The sequence below is a fragment of the Cervus elaphus genome, chromosome 31 (genome assembly GCF_910594005.1).
Source record: "Cervus elaphus chromosome 31, mCerEla1.1, whole genome shotgun sequence".
NCBI lineage: Eukaryota > Metazoa > Chordata > Mammalia > Artiodactyla > Cervidae > Cervus > Cervus elaphus.
This window is the reverse complement of record NC_057845.1, coordinates 6,875,469-6,893,096: the sequence shown is the minus strand read 5'-3', so window position 1 is coordinate 6,893,096 and position 17,628 is coordinate 6,875,469. Positions and strand designations below refer to the sequence as shown.

The 17,628-nt window shown below is 39.6% G+C and overlaps 1 protein-coding gene across 1 annotated transcript; it reads right to left on the bottom strand.

Annotated features, from left to right (window-relative positions):
• Positions 1-7,372: 7,372 nt before the first annotated feature.
• On the bottom strand, positions 7,373-7,897 carry LOC122687543 (keratin-associated protein 8-1). Its single transcript, XM_043893085.1, has one exon. The coding sequence runs from the start codon at positions 7,862-7,864 to the stop codon at positions 7,676-7,678; it is 189 nt and encodes a 62-aa protein (XP_043749020.1). The 5' UTR covers positions 7,865-7,897; the 3' UTR covers positions 7,373-7,675.
• Between the last annotated feature and the right edge of the window lie 9,731 nt (positions 7,898-17,628).

The window sequence follows — 17,628 nt, the reverse complement described above, 5'->3', positions numbered from 1 at the left end:
CACCCGATTCCTCTGGGTCTTCCCAGTGCACCAGGCCGGAGCACTTGTCTCATGCATCCCACCTGGGCTGGTGATCTGTTTCACCATAGATAGTATACATGCTGTTCTTTTGAAACATCCCACCCTCACCTTCTCCCACAGAGTTCAAAAGTCTGTTCTGTATTTCTGTGTCTCTTTTTCCGTTTTGCATATAGGGTTATCGTTACCATCTTTCTAAATTCCATATATATGTGTTAGTATGCTGTAATGTTCTTTATCTTTCTGGCTTACTTCACTCTGTATAAGGGGCTCCAGTTTCATCCATCTCATTAGGACTGGTTCAAATGAATTCTTTTTGACGGCTGAGTAAAATTCCATGGTGTATATGTACCACAGCTTCCTTATCCATTCATCTGCTGATGGGCATCTAGGTTGCTTCCATGTCCTGGCTATTATAAACAGTGCTGCGATGAACATTGGGGTGCATGTGTCTCTTTCAGATCTGGTTTCCTCAGTGTGTATGCCCAGAAGTGGGATTGCTGGGTCATATGGCAGTTCTATTTCCAGTTTTTTAAGGAATCTCCACACTGTTTTCCATAGTGGCTGTACTAGTTTGCATTCCCACCAACAGTGTAAGAGGGTTCCCTTTTCTCCACAGCCTCTCCAGCATTTATTGCTTGTAGACTTTTGGATAGCAGCCATCCTGACTGGTGTGTAATGGTACCTCATTGTGGTTTTGATTTGCATTTCTCTAATAATGAGTGATGTTGAGCATCTTTTCATGCGTTTGTTAGCCATCTGTATGTCTTCTTTGGAGAAATGTCTGTTTAGTTCTTTGGCCCACTGTTTGATTGGGTCATTTATTTTTCTGGAATTGAGCTGCAGGAGTTGCTTGTATATTTTTGAGATTAATCCTTTGTCTGTTTCTTCATTTGCTATTATTTTCTCCCAATCTGAGGGCTGTCTTTTCACCTTACTTATAGTTTCTTTTGTAGTGCAAAAGCTTTTAAGTTTCATTAGATCCCATTTGTTTAGTTTTGCTTTTATTTCCAATATTCTGGGAGGTGGGTCATAGAGGATCTTGCTGTGATTTATGTCGGAGAGTGTTTTGCCTATGTTCTCCTCTAGGAGTTTTATAGTTTCTGGTCTTACATTTAGATCTTTAATCCATTTTGAGTTTACAAAATCTTCTTTGGATAAGCAAAATTCACTTTGAATAACTTTACCAAATACCAGTGTCATCCATTGATTCTTCAGTATTTTACATTTATGTTCTTTTAGCATCTTCAGCAAGTGAAGAACTCTGGATTATAAAGTATCTGACACCTTCCTTAGATATCCATTGGAGTTGAAAGGTTTTTTCTAGTTTGGAAGGCAGAGCTGGTGTGAATCTTTGAAAATGATGACTTATTGCAACTGTGAGATTTCTCTGTGCTGGGAAGGTGCTTCTCTTGATCTCTCTGCTTTCTGAGAAACTGCTCATACATCTAGTTAGAAATTTACCCTGCCTTCATACGATCTCTGGGAATAGAGGTGACTCTGTGGTCCTCTAAAAAGTAAAAAACTGGAGGAAAAAGATATAGAAGCAAAAAGGAAAAGCTGCAGACAAGGGAAAAAATATGAGGGAGGGAGGGAAAACCATCGATCCTTTCTTATTTTCAAGAACAATGTACATATGGTATAAAATTTCCTGCCTGCACCAAGCTCGCTAGGACTCTGTCATCTTCGCATTCTCCACTGTCATAATTTCATGGCCAACATCTTTATTGGGTGAAAGTGAAAGTCACTCAGTCATTTCCAACTCTTTGGGACTCCATGGACTATACAGACCATGGAATTCTCCAGGCCAGAATACTGGAGTGGGTAGCCTTTCTCTTCTCCAGGGGATCTTCCCAACCCAGGGATCGAACCCAGATCTCCCACATTGCAGATGGATTCTTTATCATCTGGGCTATCAGGGAAGCCCAAGAATACTGGAGTGGGTAGCCTATCCCTTCTCCAGGGGATCTTCCCAACCCAGAGATCAAACCCAGGTCTCCCGCATTGCAGGCAGATTCTTTACCAACTGAGGCACCACAGAAGCCTTCTTTATTGGATGGTGTAATCAAACAATCTGGTCTCATGAACCACTGCATTTGGAGAACATTTCTCTACCAATCTTGTGACAAAGGGCAGATACTAGATGCCTCCAAAATGGCCTTAAGAGAATACTAGGAAAATGTCTAAGGGAACATCGCTAATAGACTTATTATCAAAGATAGTTTTGGATATGTGTACTACCTGTTCTTTATCCATTCCTCTGCTGATGGACATTTGAGCTGCTTCCATATCCTGGCTATTGTAAACAGTGCTGCAATGAACATTGGGGTGCAGATATCTTTTTGAATTAAGATTTTATCCAGGTAAATGCCCAGGAGTGGCATTGTTGGGTCATATGGTAGCTCTATTTTTAGTTTCCTAAGGAACCTCCATACCTGAGAAATTAAATTCTACCATTTGCAGAGATGTGAATGGACCTGGAGACTGTCATACAGGGGGAAGTAAGCCAGAAAGAGAAAAAGGTATATTGACATTTATGTGGACTCTATAAAAATGGTACAGATGAACCTATTTGCAAAGCCGAAATAGAGACACAGATATAGAGAATAAATCCCAAGGTGGGGAGGTGGGGTGGGCAGGAGGGCAAGGGGAAGGGCAGGATGGGATGAATTGGGAAATTGGGATTGACATGTATGCACTACTATGTATAAAATACTAATGAAAGCCTATTGTATAGCACAGGGAAAGCTACTCATTGCTCTGTGGTCACCTAAATGGGAAGGAAATCCAAGAAAGAGGGGATATGTATGTATAGCTGACTCACTCTGCTGTACGGTAGAAACTAACACAGTGAAAAGCAGCTATACTCCAATAAATGTGTTTTGCAGTTAATCTTGGAAAATTTTTTGAGGTTTTAAACCTGTTCTGTGAATGGGTAGATACAAACGAGCAGTCATGCATTCAGCTATGACTAATGAATCATGACTTCCAAGGAATCAAGGAACTGGGAAGCCTAATATCTAGAATAGAAGCTTTAGGAGAGGGGACAGAAAGTCAGAGTCCATGTGGCAGACGTTAGTGAGAGACAGGAGTACATTAGTGATGCCTAGAGTTTTCACATATCAAAAGCAAATTCCTAAAGAAACTTTCAGCATTTGAAACCCCACCTTTATCAAGACAAGTTGGTTATGGGAATAAGTCATTAAGAAAACAGTAAGCAGAGCAACAGTAACACTGCACTCCGAATTCAAGTGAGGGTTACGCAGTGTGATTCTCAGTGCAACAGACTCATTCTTCCAGGATATTCTCTAGCCATGCCTTTCTTCCAGGAAAAATTGCTCTGAAACATCCTAAAATATAGGAAGAAAATATGTATTTCTCTCTCTTTCTCTTAAAGGTTCGTCTAAAGATAAGATGTCTTTTAAGTATTCAAGTCACCTTTCTCAGCTACAGGCTTTATTCAGCACAGAAATCTTAAATATAATAGATCAGTTTTTCAGGTAATTAGGAGAAATAAGTAATTCATGGGAAAACAGGAAAGAAAAACAACACTTTGCTTCATGTGTGACGTTCTGCAATGACTCCAACTCGTAAAATGCACAGACATCAGGCTTCCAACCTGCAAATGAATTAAAGAATAGTTATAAGATGTTAGCAAAAGAATGCTTGGTATTTTTTTATGTTTGTTGAGGAAACCTGTCAGATAACTCCATCATATTTACTAAATTTTTACTATGTGCCAAACACTAAACTGGCCCAGCTCAATACCAAAACTCATGTACAATTAGAAACAAATATCTAGCCATATTCCCTACAGACCACAGCCAAGCCTGAATGTAGTAACATCAAATGTTCTTCCTCCTCTTTCTTCTCATTTTTGTGTAAAATGCATTTATTTTGTTTTCATTGAATCCTATGTAAATATAGGTTAAACAAGTTAGTTCCTAGATTCAAAATAAATGGAGGAAGCCGAAAAGGATGGGAAATAAAAAGCCATGAATAAGAATTTTGCAAATATCCCAAACCAATAGCACAAATATAAACTGCTTATGTAGAACTTTTTTAAATACAAATTTCCAGAGCCCATAGAAGATCTTCCTATCAAGATTTCCAAGGGTGGGATCTGAATACAAGCATTTTTTAGACATAAGTAATAAAAGTGAACTACAGTTAAAAATAACCAACATGAAGTAATGCAGAACATTTTATTATGTGGAGAAATATGAATTTATAAAATCATCCCAAAGTACATTTTTTCTTTTTGTGTGTGTCTTTCTCGATTTTATTAATATTTTGCAATATTGATGCTTTGTGAGTAAGCTTGTGTAATGAGATGCGGGAGTTGGGGAAAACCTCTTGGACGTTTTCTCTCTCCTTGTTTCCTTCTCCTCCCCTTCCCTAAGCAAAAATAAATAAAACAGAACCTACTAGAAATGCTAAGTGATTTCTGATATAATCTGTTTCCTTGACTTATTTCAATAGGCTTTATATATTTTACGTATCAGAGTAATAAATTTGAGGAGGGAAAGCTAGCCCTTTTGCTCATAATACAGTATTCCTGCACTCTCTCATTCATCAACAGAGTTTCTGTTAATGACATAGCCCTTCATTCCTGCACAGTAATTTCCCCTTGGCTCTCTAAAACTTGGTCCTCCCACTATACTTGGACCATTCTTGTGGGGACTGGAAACATTTTTTCTTAAGCAGAGTATATAATCAGAAACTTCAACCCCAATACCACAGTTAAAAGTGCCAAGCACAGTAGTCATACTTCAATGTACCTCTTGTATGTCTCTGGGGCTGTAAAGGATTCCTTCTTCTGGCCTTAATCTTGTTGAGTTGAGATGTAGATAATATTCTTCTATCAAGATTAAGTTATCTGAGCATAAATGAATGAATAGATAAGTGTGTGTGTGTGTGTGTCTGTGTGTGTGTAATGTCCTGAAACAGTGCTTCTTAAAGCATGGGGGTCAGACCACCTGAAATAGAATTCTGTTGCTGTTCTTGTTCAGTAGCTAACTGGTATCCTAATTTTTGCAACCCCATAAACTGCAGCATGCCAGGCCTCCCTGTCCCTCACTATATCCCAGAATTTGCCCTGGGGAGATAGAACAGAATCCTAGGGCACTTGTAAAAACTTTAGATCTCTGGTTCATCCATGTTGTTTCCAATGACAAAATTTATTTCATTCTTAAGATTGGATGCAATACAATGTAACAAATACAATATTCCATTGTATTTATACAACACTTTCTTTATCCATTCATCTCTCAACAGACTCATAGGCTGTGTCCATACCTTAGCCGCTATGAATAATGTTGAACAATGAACACAGAAGTGCAGATACCTCTCCAAGATAATGACTTCGTTTCCTTTGAGGATACCCCCAGCAGAGAGATTGCTGAATCATTTGATAAATCTATTTTTAATTTTTTAAGAAACCGTATTGTTTTTCATAGTGACTGAATCCATTTACATTCCAATCAACATTGTTTAACAGGATCCCTGTTCTCCACATCCTGGAAAAAAAATATTTTCTCTTATCTTATTGATGATACCCATTCCAACAGGTATGAAGTGATAATTCTTTGTGGCTTTATTTCCCTGAAGATTAATAATGCCAACATCATACATCTGAAAAAAACTGGTAATTTGAGGTGATGTGTGTGTTCGGTCACTCAGTCGTGTCCAACTCTGTGACCCCATGGACTGTAGCCCACCAGACTCCTCTGTCCATTAACTTCCCAGGCAAAGGTACTGGTGTGGGCTGCCATTTCCTCCTCCAGGGGCTCTTTCCAACCCAGGAATCAAACCCATGTCTCTTGTGTCTCCTGCACTGGCAGGTAGATTCTTTACCAGTGTGCCACCTGGGAATCCCCATATCTGAGGTGAATGGTACATTAATTCACTTGATTATGGTAGTCATTTCACCATGTATACACATATCGAACATCCTTTATGCTTACTACACCTTAAATATACAAAAATTTGTATTTGTCAATTATACCTCAGTCAAGCTGGGGAAAAAATTGTATTTTTGGATCACATCTCAGAAATGTCCTCAGAATTCCTGGGCCTAAAGCCTAAGATTTACATTTTAAGCCAGCTGCCAGGTGATGCTCCTGCAGTCTGCAGCTTCAAAAACACTGAATTAGATGTTCTGTGCAGTTTCCTCAAGCACAAAATTTTTATAACTCAGTCCTTATTCTAGAACCGTCAAATAGACACCTTCTAACCTCAATTTGACCCTCCAACTCCTGAAAACCCCTCTTTTTTTCTTTTATTATTCTATTCTAACCTACATGTTTGACTAAGTTACAATTCTCAGCATGAATCAACCTACGGCTGCTAGAAAGTTTCAAACTGGAGATTTTGTAGGTTATAATAGCCCACTGGATAAGAATCTACTAAGTCAATTCTTGAACATGATGTCTTTAGAATTTTTTTGAAAAGATATCTGTTGGATGAAATATGGTGCAGAAAATATTCTTCACTAACATGATCTCTCCAAATAGCCATTATATTAATAGCTAATGTGGAGAATATGCAAGATACCACTTGTAGATACTCAATAGAGGAGCAGAGTTTAAGCCAAACCCTGCTGTCCCCAAGAATATATGTACTCTAAATAAAATGTTTTCAACAAGAAGATTGAGGAACTTTTGATTTGGCTTATAGAAGGAATATTACTCTCTTCTCTAAAGGAATACAAACAAAGGCTGATGTATCTTCAGGTCTATGAGAAGTGCTCTTTTAAGAGTAAAACTACCTAATGTTGATTCTTCAAAGATTAAGACGCTTTCTGTCGTTGTTTCTAAACTGGTCCTTGTAAGTTGTAAAGTAGACATCCTAGGTGGTTTGAGATGGGGGATCTATCCTTCCCTTAAAAGACTCTCAGATCCCTAAAATATGTCTATAGCTAGTCTAGATTCCCCAGAATCCTTAAAAAAGGGACATGGCGTTTTAACTTACAATCCTTGGTCCCCGGAGGAGGAACATAGGGGGTTTGATTTGTATTGATACAGAAATAATTGGCAGAGACCCCCAGTGTTGGGTTCCCTTGTGAGGGACGGGAGTGGTGAGACGCGGAGGGACACCAAGCAATGGATGGTGTAACACTCGCGCCAGAATTGGAGGAGGGTGTCACAGACTTAAAGAAAGGTTAGGATAGGATTTAAAAACAAAACATAAGCAGACCCCTGTTGCCTGCTTCTCACACAAGAGCAAGGATTATTTGCTTTCTCACTGCGTCTAACACCCACATGAGAAAACTAAACCCACTGCCCTCCTCCCTGCCTGTTCCAAGGAATATGCGCACACCAAGAAAGGAAACTCCACTCAGGTGAGAATATAATGGCGGTTGAGACAAGTTTATTGAGAATTTGACAGACACATCTACAACTTGATAATGGCAAGAGTCATGTGCATGGTGAAAAATTCAAAAGTAAAGCATGTTTGGGTGTCAAGTTTCCCAAAATGTCCCAACAAACATCATGCAGGGAAGGCAGCTGGAGGCAAGTGGTTTTTCATCTTCTTCCCTTGAGACTCTGGTGCTGCTGTGAAAAGCAGCCAACCGGGAGGCCGATGAGTCTCTGAGGGCCTGGAAGTGCGCCTCTCGGGTTTGGGGGAGATGTCATGCCTCCGGTATTTCAGCAAATCAGTAGAGAGCATATGGCCAGAATCTTCGGTAACCGAAGGCCCCGGAGCCGTTGTAGCCATAGCCGAAGCCGTAGCCCACTGGGGAGTAGGTGCTACCGTAGCCACAGCCCACGCTGTAGCCCAGCGGGTAGCCGTAGCTGCCCCAGTAGCAGCCTGGGAAGACGGCGCTGGAGAAGCCGTAGCTCATGGTGTCTGGGTGGGGCGGCTGGAGAGCAGGGAATGAGGTTCCCAGTGTGATGGATTCCCTGTGCTCCCTCCTTCTTTATATACCCTGGCTAGGGGGTGCGGTGAAAAACACAAGGCATCATTGTCATTCTTGACACCAATTTGCTAATTAGTTTGTGTTGCTTGCTTAAGATGTCTTTACAATTGCTTCAGAAAGCTCTCATGTGATAGAACAACAGAGGCAGGAGTCCTTCAAGTAAATTGTGTCCCTTCATTAAAATACACTTTGCAGAGTCTTCAAAGCCCTGGGTCTTATAAAGTCCTAAGTACAAGCCTCTGGAAGTAGGCTTTACAGTAGTACGAAATTTTCTGAGATTGTTAACTGTTATCCAGTCCTCTTGCTCTCTGAATTTCCACAGCACACAGTTGGAATTCAATAAATATGTGTTGAAAAAAATTGAATGAAATAACACTTACATACTGTGTGTGTGTGTGTGTGTGTGTGTGTGTGTGTGTATGTGAGCGCGTTCAGTTGCTTCCAACTCTTTGTAACTCCGTGAACCTGCCAGGTTCCTCTGTCTATAGAATTTTCCAGGCAGGAACACTAGGATGGGTTGCTATTTTCTATTCCAGTGAATCTTCCCAACCCAAGGATCCAACCTTCATCTCTTGCATCTCCTGCATTGGCAGGCGAATTCTTTACCACTGTGCTACCTGGGAAGCCCATACATAGTGAAACCACCTCGAGATATTCTTTATATTTATCTGATTAAAGACTTTATTTTGGCTTTATACAAGGCAAATACCAAACAGTTCATTGGAAAGACTCTTTTTTCCTCTATTTAGAGCTACCGTGTTTACAAAACTGAATAAAATTTTAATTTTAATTATAGTACCCACTTGAACTATATTTAACATCATATTTCTAACCCACTGCCTGAACTAATAGTCTTGTAAGTGTTAAAAAAAAATGAAGCTTGTGAATTTATCCTAGAAATTAATTGTCAAATATGCTAGTCAAATATACCTTTTAAAATAAATGTTGAAAATAATAACAGGGTAAAAACAGAATAATGAATGGGAACTTTTACCTTAAAATGTGCATAATTTTTTCACTAGATCTAACAAAACCAGATTATTTAATGAATATAATGATCTTGTAAAGAGCCAGATGAAAATATTAAATCCAAGTTATATCACTTTAAGGGTGATCATGCACCCCAGGATTGGGAAAGAATATCTTCTTCTCTCTAAATGGAAACTTAGTTCTCAAATATGAATTAGAGGAGGAATAAGATTGATCAAACTTATCTTGGATAATGGAAGTCTTGAAAAATTATTCTCAGATACCTGCCTTGAGATTCTTCTGAATGGAACTTAATAGAAAATTTACAGAAGATACAGCAAAAGAGGACACATGACAGAAATAGAAAAGCACAGAGCTATCAGGAATCATTCTTAAAAGGTACAGAACAGATATGTATTACACACTAGCCTCCAAAATTTTACTTTAGATCTCAGAGGTAACTTTCCTTCCTGTTACCAGCAGCTAAGACCTAAATTTCTGGAAGTATATAGAGCTCACAGGTAGACTCTAAGGGCAAGGTGAAACATTTGGAAAATGCTAAAGTATAACAGAGTCCCAACCACTAATTGGTTAATTACAGCAGAGGCATTTTTGAAAATATACATTGTTATTGCACCATTCTTGTTCATGAACAAAGCTTTATGACCCCTAGGGTGATTCAGTATTTAAAATTCAAACATTTCATGTGACTTGTAGCTAAATAAGGCCAAGGAATTAAAATTAGCTTCACTCACTAAAATATCCCCTGGATAAGGGAAAGGCTACCCACTCCAGTATTCTGGCCTGCAGAATTCCATGGATTGTATAGTACATGGGGTCGCAAAGAGTCGGACATGACTGAGTGACTTTCACTTTCCCTTTCACAAAATATAAACACATTAAACCACAGATCCTTGTCTAAAAAATCATAGAATAAATTCTGCTGTCATCACATTTCCTTCCTTCATAAAGAAAAAACTGGTAATATTTGGAAGAAAAAAAATTAAACAAGCAATAGTATGGTACAATGGAAAGAAAAAAGATTGTATTAATGTCAAAGTTCAGTTGTGATGCTCTGTTTAAATGAGTTCCTCTCCCACCTGCCTACCCAATCTGACAAGATGCTAGCTTCCCCTGCTGGACACAATAACCATGAAAGTAAAAGATGCTTGCTCCCTGGAAGGAAAGCTAGATAGCATATTAAAAAGTAGAGACATCACTTTGCTGACAAAGGTGCATATAGTCAAAGCTATGGTTTTCCTAGTAGATATGTTTGGGTGTGAAAGTTGGACCATAAAGAAGGCTGAGTGCCAGAGAATTGATGCTTTCAAATTGTGTTGCTGGAGAAGATTTTTGAGAGTTCTTTGGACTGCAAGGAGATCAAACCAGTCAACCCTAAAGGAAGGACTGATGCTGAAGCTGAAGCTCCATCCTCTGTCCTCCTGATTCAAAGAGGTGATTCATTGGAAAAGATAACTGATGTTGGGAAAGATTGAAGGCAAAAGGAGAAGGGCGCGGCAGAAGATGAGATGGTTATATAGCATCATCAACTCAATGGACAGGAATCTGAGCAAACTTCAAGAGATATTGGAGGACGGAGAAGGCTGGCATGCTGAAGTCAATGAGGTCGCAAAGAGTCAAACATGACTTAGTGGCTGAACAATGACAGCATGATTTAGCAAGTCATTTAAAAACAAAATCTACAACTAGTTTAATCTTGCATTAGACCTATGAAAGCTCTATGCTAACATAGGTCTATCTAAGAGGGCTTTAGGTTTTAAAGAGCCTGAAAAAATGTATACAATGTTGAGAACCCTCTTTATGAAAAAACAGTACCACATAAAAATATAAAAATAAATATTTGTTAAAATGCTAAATCACATAAAATTAAATACTAATAAAAGACACAAAAAGTACAAAATTCTGGGAAAAAAATTTACTACATAACTGCCTGGCACAATTCTATAGTATTCTTTCCATAGACTATCTTCTGGCCCCACCATTTCCATTTTTTTCTTCCACTACTCATTCTCCTCTAGATGCTGTGAGTCAAATTCACACTGAGATATGACTTCTGCTGCTGCACATTCATGTTGCAAATTCTGGGCAAATTGGAAGAGCAGATGGGAGAGAATTCCTGGAAATCATCACCATACAAGGATGGCTAAAAACAGCCTAATTAGACACAAAATCTACCCCCCATATCCAGACTCCACTGGATGCCAGACTGGATGAAGCACAAGCTGGAATCAAGATTGCCCAGAGAAATTTCATTAACCTCAGATATGCAGATGACACCACCCTTATGGCAAAAAGCGAAGAGGAACTAAAGAGCCTCTTGGTGAAAGTGAAAGAGGAGAGTGAAAAAAATGGCTTAAAATTCAACATTCAAAAAACTAAGATCATGGCATCCAGTCCCATCATTTCATGGCAAATCGATGAGGAAACAATGGAAACAGTGACAGACTTTATTTTCTTGGGCTCCCAAATCACTGCAGATGGTGACTGCAGCCATGAAATTAAAAGAAGCTTGCTTCTTGGACAAAAAGTCCTGACAAACCTAGATAGCATATTAAAAAGCAGAGACATTACTTTGCTATTACATAGCTATGTCAAAGCTATGGTTTTTCCAGTAGTCATGTATGGATGTGAGAGCTGGATCATAAAGAAAGCTGAGCAGTGAAGAATTGATGCCTTTGAACTGTGGTGTTGGAAAAGACTCTTGAGAGTCCCTTAGACAGCAAGGAGATCAAACAAGTCAATCCTGAAGGAAATCAGTCCTGAATGTTCATTGAAGGACTGATGCTGAAGCTCCAATACTTTGGCCACCTGATGTGAAAGAACCAGCTCACCAGAAAAGACCCTGATGCTGGGAAGGACTGAAGTCAGGAGAAGAAGGGGAAACAGAGGATTAGATGATTGAATGGCATCACTGACTCAGTGGACATGAGTTTGAGCAAGCTCCAGGAGTTGGTGATGGACAGGGAAGACTGGTGTGCTGCAATTCATGGGCCACAAAGTGTCGGACATGACCAAGTGACTGAACAGAACTGATATCCAACTTCAACTTCTCCTTAGCCAGATCCCAGAAAGGTCTGTGCCTCACTAACGCCTCCCAACATGAAGGGACGTGTGATTGTAGGAACCCCAGGTGGAAAGCAGCAGCAGGCTAAAACAACTGGAGCTAAAATGTCTTAGTTTTATGAGTTTCTTTAAAAAAAAAAAAAAAAAAGTCTTGTGACTTGGGGGTTTGGAAAATAGAAAAATATTATATTCTCACATATGTATGAAATGACATAATATCGGACTAATCACTGTTAATGACAGGGAAGCCTGGCTTACTGCAGACCCTGGGGTTGCAAAGAGTCAGACACGACTGAGTGACTAACAACAGCAACATCATTACTAGATATCTATGGGTTTGGATAAAGCCCATGACCCTTTCTCTTTTAATACCAGTGTTAAGTTGTTATTTACTAAATAATTTGATTTGTTCTTTCATATTCCTTTCATTTCAAATAAGGTCTGACATGAACAAAGATAGGAGAAAACCCTGCTCTTTGATTTTCTGCAAAGGAGCAAGAAATGTATTGTGTACAGGTCATAAAGAGTCAATTCCAGTGTGCACAATAAAACAGTTCTTTTCTTATCAGCTTCAAGTATAAACTTTCCAGCTTCAAAATACTATAATTCATTAGAAATGAGAGAGAAATTTCAAGGAAATGTTTAAGTGAGTCTTACAATATACATCAGTGGTTACTCTCTAAATAAAAATTATATTTCAGCCATCTTTTCATTTTTTCTTACAAATATTTATTGAGCATCTCCTGTGTTCCAAGTGTGTAGTTAGGTGTCAGAAATCTAAAAACATGCATTTAGAATTAGAAATGGAAAATTAAGTAGAAAGTGATAAGTAAATGAAAATGCAATATTATATGTTCTACACTGGAAGTCCACATTTCCCTCTTGTAAACTTCAGGGGATGAGATAGAGAAAGACAATCCTACATGATGTAGAGGGTGATGTTCTTGGAAACCTTCATTATGAAAGGGATAGATATTTGAGCTAGGACTTGAAAATGGTATCAGCTAGAAAGAGGTAGATTTAGAGGATATTCCAGAAAGAAGTGTTTGAAGTAAAATCTCAAAGGTGTTAAATAGTACGGTGTCTACCAGGAGGCATGGAACATTCAATGGTTATAAAATTGCTTATAACAGAAGAATTAATGGAGTATGGAGCTGGCGAGTCAGTCAGGGCACATATGAGACTGTGCATTCTATGAAAGCAAAGGAAGCCACTCATACACTAATCTGTCCTGCCTTTTAGAGAGATCACTACTCTGACAGTGTAGAGGATGAATTGGAATTGAGAAACAATTCTGGAGGCACGAAGTGCTCATGCTCAGCTGTTTAGTCGTGTCTGACTCTTTTGTGACCCCATGGACTGTAGCCCAACTTTAGCCCACCAGGACAGCCCATCTGTCCGTGGGATTCTCCAGGCAAGAATACTGGAGTGCATTGCCATGTTCTTCCCCAGGGGGTCTTCCCCACTTAGGGTTCAAACCCACATCTCCTGCATTGGCAGACAGAGTCCTTACCACTGTGCCAGCAAGGAAGACCAGGTTTAAAATTGTGTCTGTTAGGAATGCTTTTGGCCACAAGAAACAACAACCAGCTGAAAGTTGCTTAAATAAAAAGCATTTCTTTACAAATAATAAGAAACAAGAACACAAGCAACTTGCAGATTACTCCAGGGCTTGACAACTTCAGAGTTCGGATCTGTGTGTGATTCTCTGTCTTCTTGTGGTTTCAAGATCATTGTAGAAGGTCAATGCTTCAGATTCATACACATCACCATCCAGAAACAGAGGAGTAAAAAAAAGACTTTCTTCAAAGCTCCTTTTCATTGTCCAGTAGGAAGGAATTCGTTTCACATCTGTCTCCCCATAGATTTCCCACAGGAAAATTCCAGTTTCCATATTGGAACTGAATAATATCCCAGGGCTGAACTACAAGGGAAGTTTAAAAAGTGCACAATGGGAATTTTCTGCTTGTATTGTGTAAAGCAGGCTCTGCCAACCTAGAAGGAGGGGGAGGAATAGTCATTGGATAGATAATCAGAAGAAATACACAAAAGTCATCTCACTAACTGGTTGGCAGTGTTAGTAAGGGAGTGAATTTAAGAATTGTTAGGGCTTCCCTCGTGGCTCAGTGGTAAAGAATCCACCTGCAATGCAGGAGACACAGGTTCAGTCCCTGTATCAGGAAGATCCCCTGGACAAGGAAATGGCAACCCTCTCCAATATTCTTTCCTGGAGAATTCCATGGACAGAGGAGCCTGGTGGGTTATAGTTCATGAGTTCACAAAGAATCAGATAAGACTTAGGGACTAAACTACCACCACCACCAGAGAACATAATGTCTGAGTGGGTGAAGTTCAGGTTGCTTATATTCAAAACTCCATGGTGTAACTAAGTGTAAGATAGGCTGGGGTTAGCTTTAGTCTTCTCAAGGGCAGCCAGTCGGATTGCAGTAACATATCAAAGGGAAAGGAAAGGTTGAGTCAGGTATATAGTCAAGTAAGTAAGGTTTCCTCTTCAGAGCCAGCCATATAAATAGCCAGGCCATAATCTGGAAGAACAGAGGTCTAATGTCGAAGCTCTGTAAATAAGTTTTAACCGTGAGTACTCCAGAGTTAATCCATAGCATTTACTCTGGATACAATTTTCTGATCTTAAAGGGTGGTCAGGTGCAGGAATTTTCCTTTTCCTGTTTACCTAACCAAGAAATTTCAGCTCAGGAGAAGACTATATCCTTAATCCAGACTCAGAATCTTTTTGCTGAGGTTGCTTAGCTCTGTAGGATGAAAAACTCAAACAAATAGGACCCATCATATCAAAAGAGCCTGTCAGAGAATGAGGTCAGTACAGAGGAAAGAGGAGCCAAATGATGGGGAGACTTGAGTCCTGATGACAGTGTTTGTGCCTTGGATCCTACCATGCCTGAAGCTAGTATATTCCCTGGACTTTTCAGTCATGTGAACCAATAAATACCCTTCTTTGCTTAGTTTTTTTTTAAAAAAAAAGAACTGCTAGAGAGATTTATGATAACAAGTGAGTTAACAGCCATCTATTAGGATCATATCCCTACTAGGAATTCAATTTCAGGACATCCATGGAAGACACTGGGAGAAGAAATAACAAAGGGCAGTGCTTGTCAATTTTTTCTTCATTGTTGTTGTTATTGTTCAGTTGCTAAGTCATGTCTGACTCTCTGTGACCCCATGGACTGCCTCACACCAGGCTCCTCTGTCCTTCACTATCTCCTGGAGTTTGATAAAATTAATCTTGATTAAGTCAGTGTTGCTACCTAACTATCTCATCCTCTGCCATCCCTTTCTTCTCCTGCCCTCAGTCTTTCCCAGCATCAGGGTCTTTTCCAATGAATCGGCTCTTTGCATCAGGTGATCAAAGTATTGGAGCTTCAGCATCAGTCCTTCCAATGAATATTCAGAGTTGATTTCCCTTAAGATTGACTTGTTTGATCTCCTTGCTGTGCAAGGGACTCTTAAGAGTCTTCTCCAACACCACAGTTCAAAAGCATCAATTCTTTGGCACTCAGCTTTCTTTATAGTCCAACTCTCACATCCATACATGACCACATAAAACCCATAGCTTTGTCTATACAGAATTTTGTCAACAAAATGATATATCTGCTTTTTAATATGCTGTCTAGGTCTGTCATAGCTTTTCTTCCTAGGCAAGTGTCTTTTACTTTCATGGTTATAGTCACCATCCACAGTGATTTTGAAGCCCAGGAAAATAAAGTCTGTCACTGCTTCCACTTTTTCCCTTTCTATTTGCCATGAAGTCATGGAACTGAATGTCATGATCTTTGTTTTTTGAATGTTGAGTTTTAAGCCAGGTTTTTCATTCTCCTCTTTCACATTCATCAAGAGGCTCTTTAGTTCCTCTTAACTTTCTGCCATAAGGGTGGTATCAGCTGCATATCTGAGGTTGTTGATATTTCTCCCAGCAATCTTGAGTCCAGCTTGTGAGTCATCAAGCCCAGCATTTCACATGATGTACTCTGCGTATAAGTTAAATAAGCAGGGTGACAATATACAGCCTAGTCATTCTCCTTTCCCAATTTTGAACCAGTACATTGTTCCATGTAAAGTTCTGACAGTTATTTCTTGACCTGCATATCAGGAGACAGGTAAGATGGCCTGATAGGCCCAACTCTTTCAGAATTTTCCACCGTTTATTGTGATCCACACAGTCAAAGGCTTTAGTGTAGTCAATGAAGCAGTAGATGTTTTTCAGGAATTTCCTTGCTTTCTTTATGATTCAATCAATGTTGGCAATTTGATCTCTTTTTCTCATAATAGCACACAAAGTACACGACACATCTCTAGGATATGGTGGGATAATCTGACAAGACTCACTCGAAGAGATGGCCACCCCATGAGCTCTGACACCCCAGATCCTGCCCAGATCAGCTGGAGACTAAAGAGCAGCAACACCCTGGCACACCTGTAATTCTGTGCTGACGTCCTCTAATTGCAAAGCTCTGTAAGGTATTTGGGACAATTAGAGATGATAAGATAGACAGTAGATGCTACATCTAATCGTTGCTACAAGAAAAAAATAAAGAAAATCTTCATGCTTCCAGAATGTTAAGTGGAGGCTCTCTTAGACTCTTGATTTAAAATCCTCCAGACTCTTGATTTAAAATCCTCCTAACGCCTTTGGGATACTACTTTCTGTTAATCAGATACTGTGAGTCTAAAAATATGACTTCCTTTTGGGTAACTTACTAACTGGCGTACAAAATTTATTGTTGTCTAGGGTCTCACATTCAGAAATTGCATCTTGTTTTTGATATGAAATTAAGATTTACACCCATGAGATGATGCCATCTGAATAATAAGAATGGACACCTAGGAGTCACCCTTGACACCCTCCCAAATTTGCAAATGCAATCTCTCGTGGATTGCTGTCACTTTACCTTCTAACACTCTCTTGAATCCACTAATTTCGATGAAATCTCTGCCTCACTGCTCTATTGTTTTCCTGACTGCTTCCTAATGCTACAGATTACCAAAACCTGGTGACTAAAAAAGACACAAATGTATTGTCATGCAATTCCAGCAGTGAGAAGTCTGAAATTAAGGTGTTGATTTAGCCACTTCCTTGTAAAGACTCTAGAGAGGACAATCTGTTTTCTGGCCTTCTACAGCTTCCAGAGATGGCCCTCATTCTTGGCCTGTGGCCACTTCCTTTCATCACTCCAGTCTCTTGCTTCTGTCATACCATCTGCTTCTACTCACTCTGATCCCTCTGCCTTCCCCTCTTATAAGGACCCTTGTGACTACATTGGGCCACCTGGAAAATCCAGGATAATCTCCCTACATCAAGATCTTTAACTCATCATCACTTCTGCTGTGCCCCTTTTTCCATGGAAGGTATCATATTCATAGGTTGTAGGGATTCAGAGTGGACAACTTTGGGAGCTCCTTGTTCATCCTGCCATACTACCTAATCCAAGGTACTAATTTACATACCTACACTGCTACCCTGATTCTGGGGAAAACTGAAGGCAGGAGGAGAAGGGGATGAAAGAGGATGAGATGGCTGGATGGCATCACCAACTCAATGGACATGAGTTTGAGTAAACTCCGGGAGATGCTGAAGGACAGGGAAACCTGGTGTGCTGCAG

What these genes read in the sequence shown, in the direction of transcription:
- LOC122687543 (XM_043893085.1), bottom strand. Translation starts at nt 7,864, where the DNA reads ATGAGCTACGGCTTCTCCAGCGCCGTCTTCCCAGGCTGCTACTGGGGC.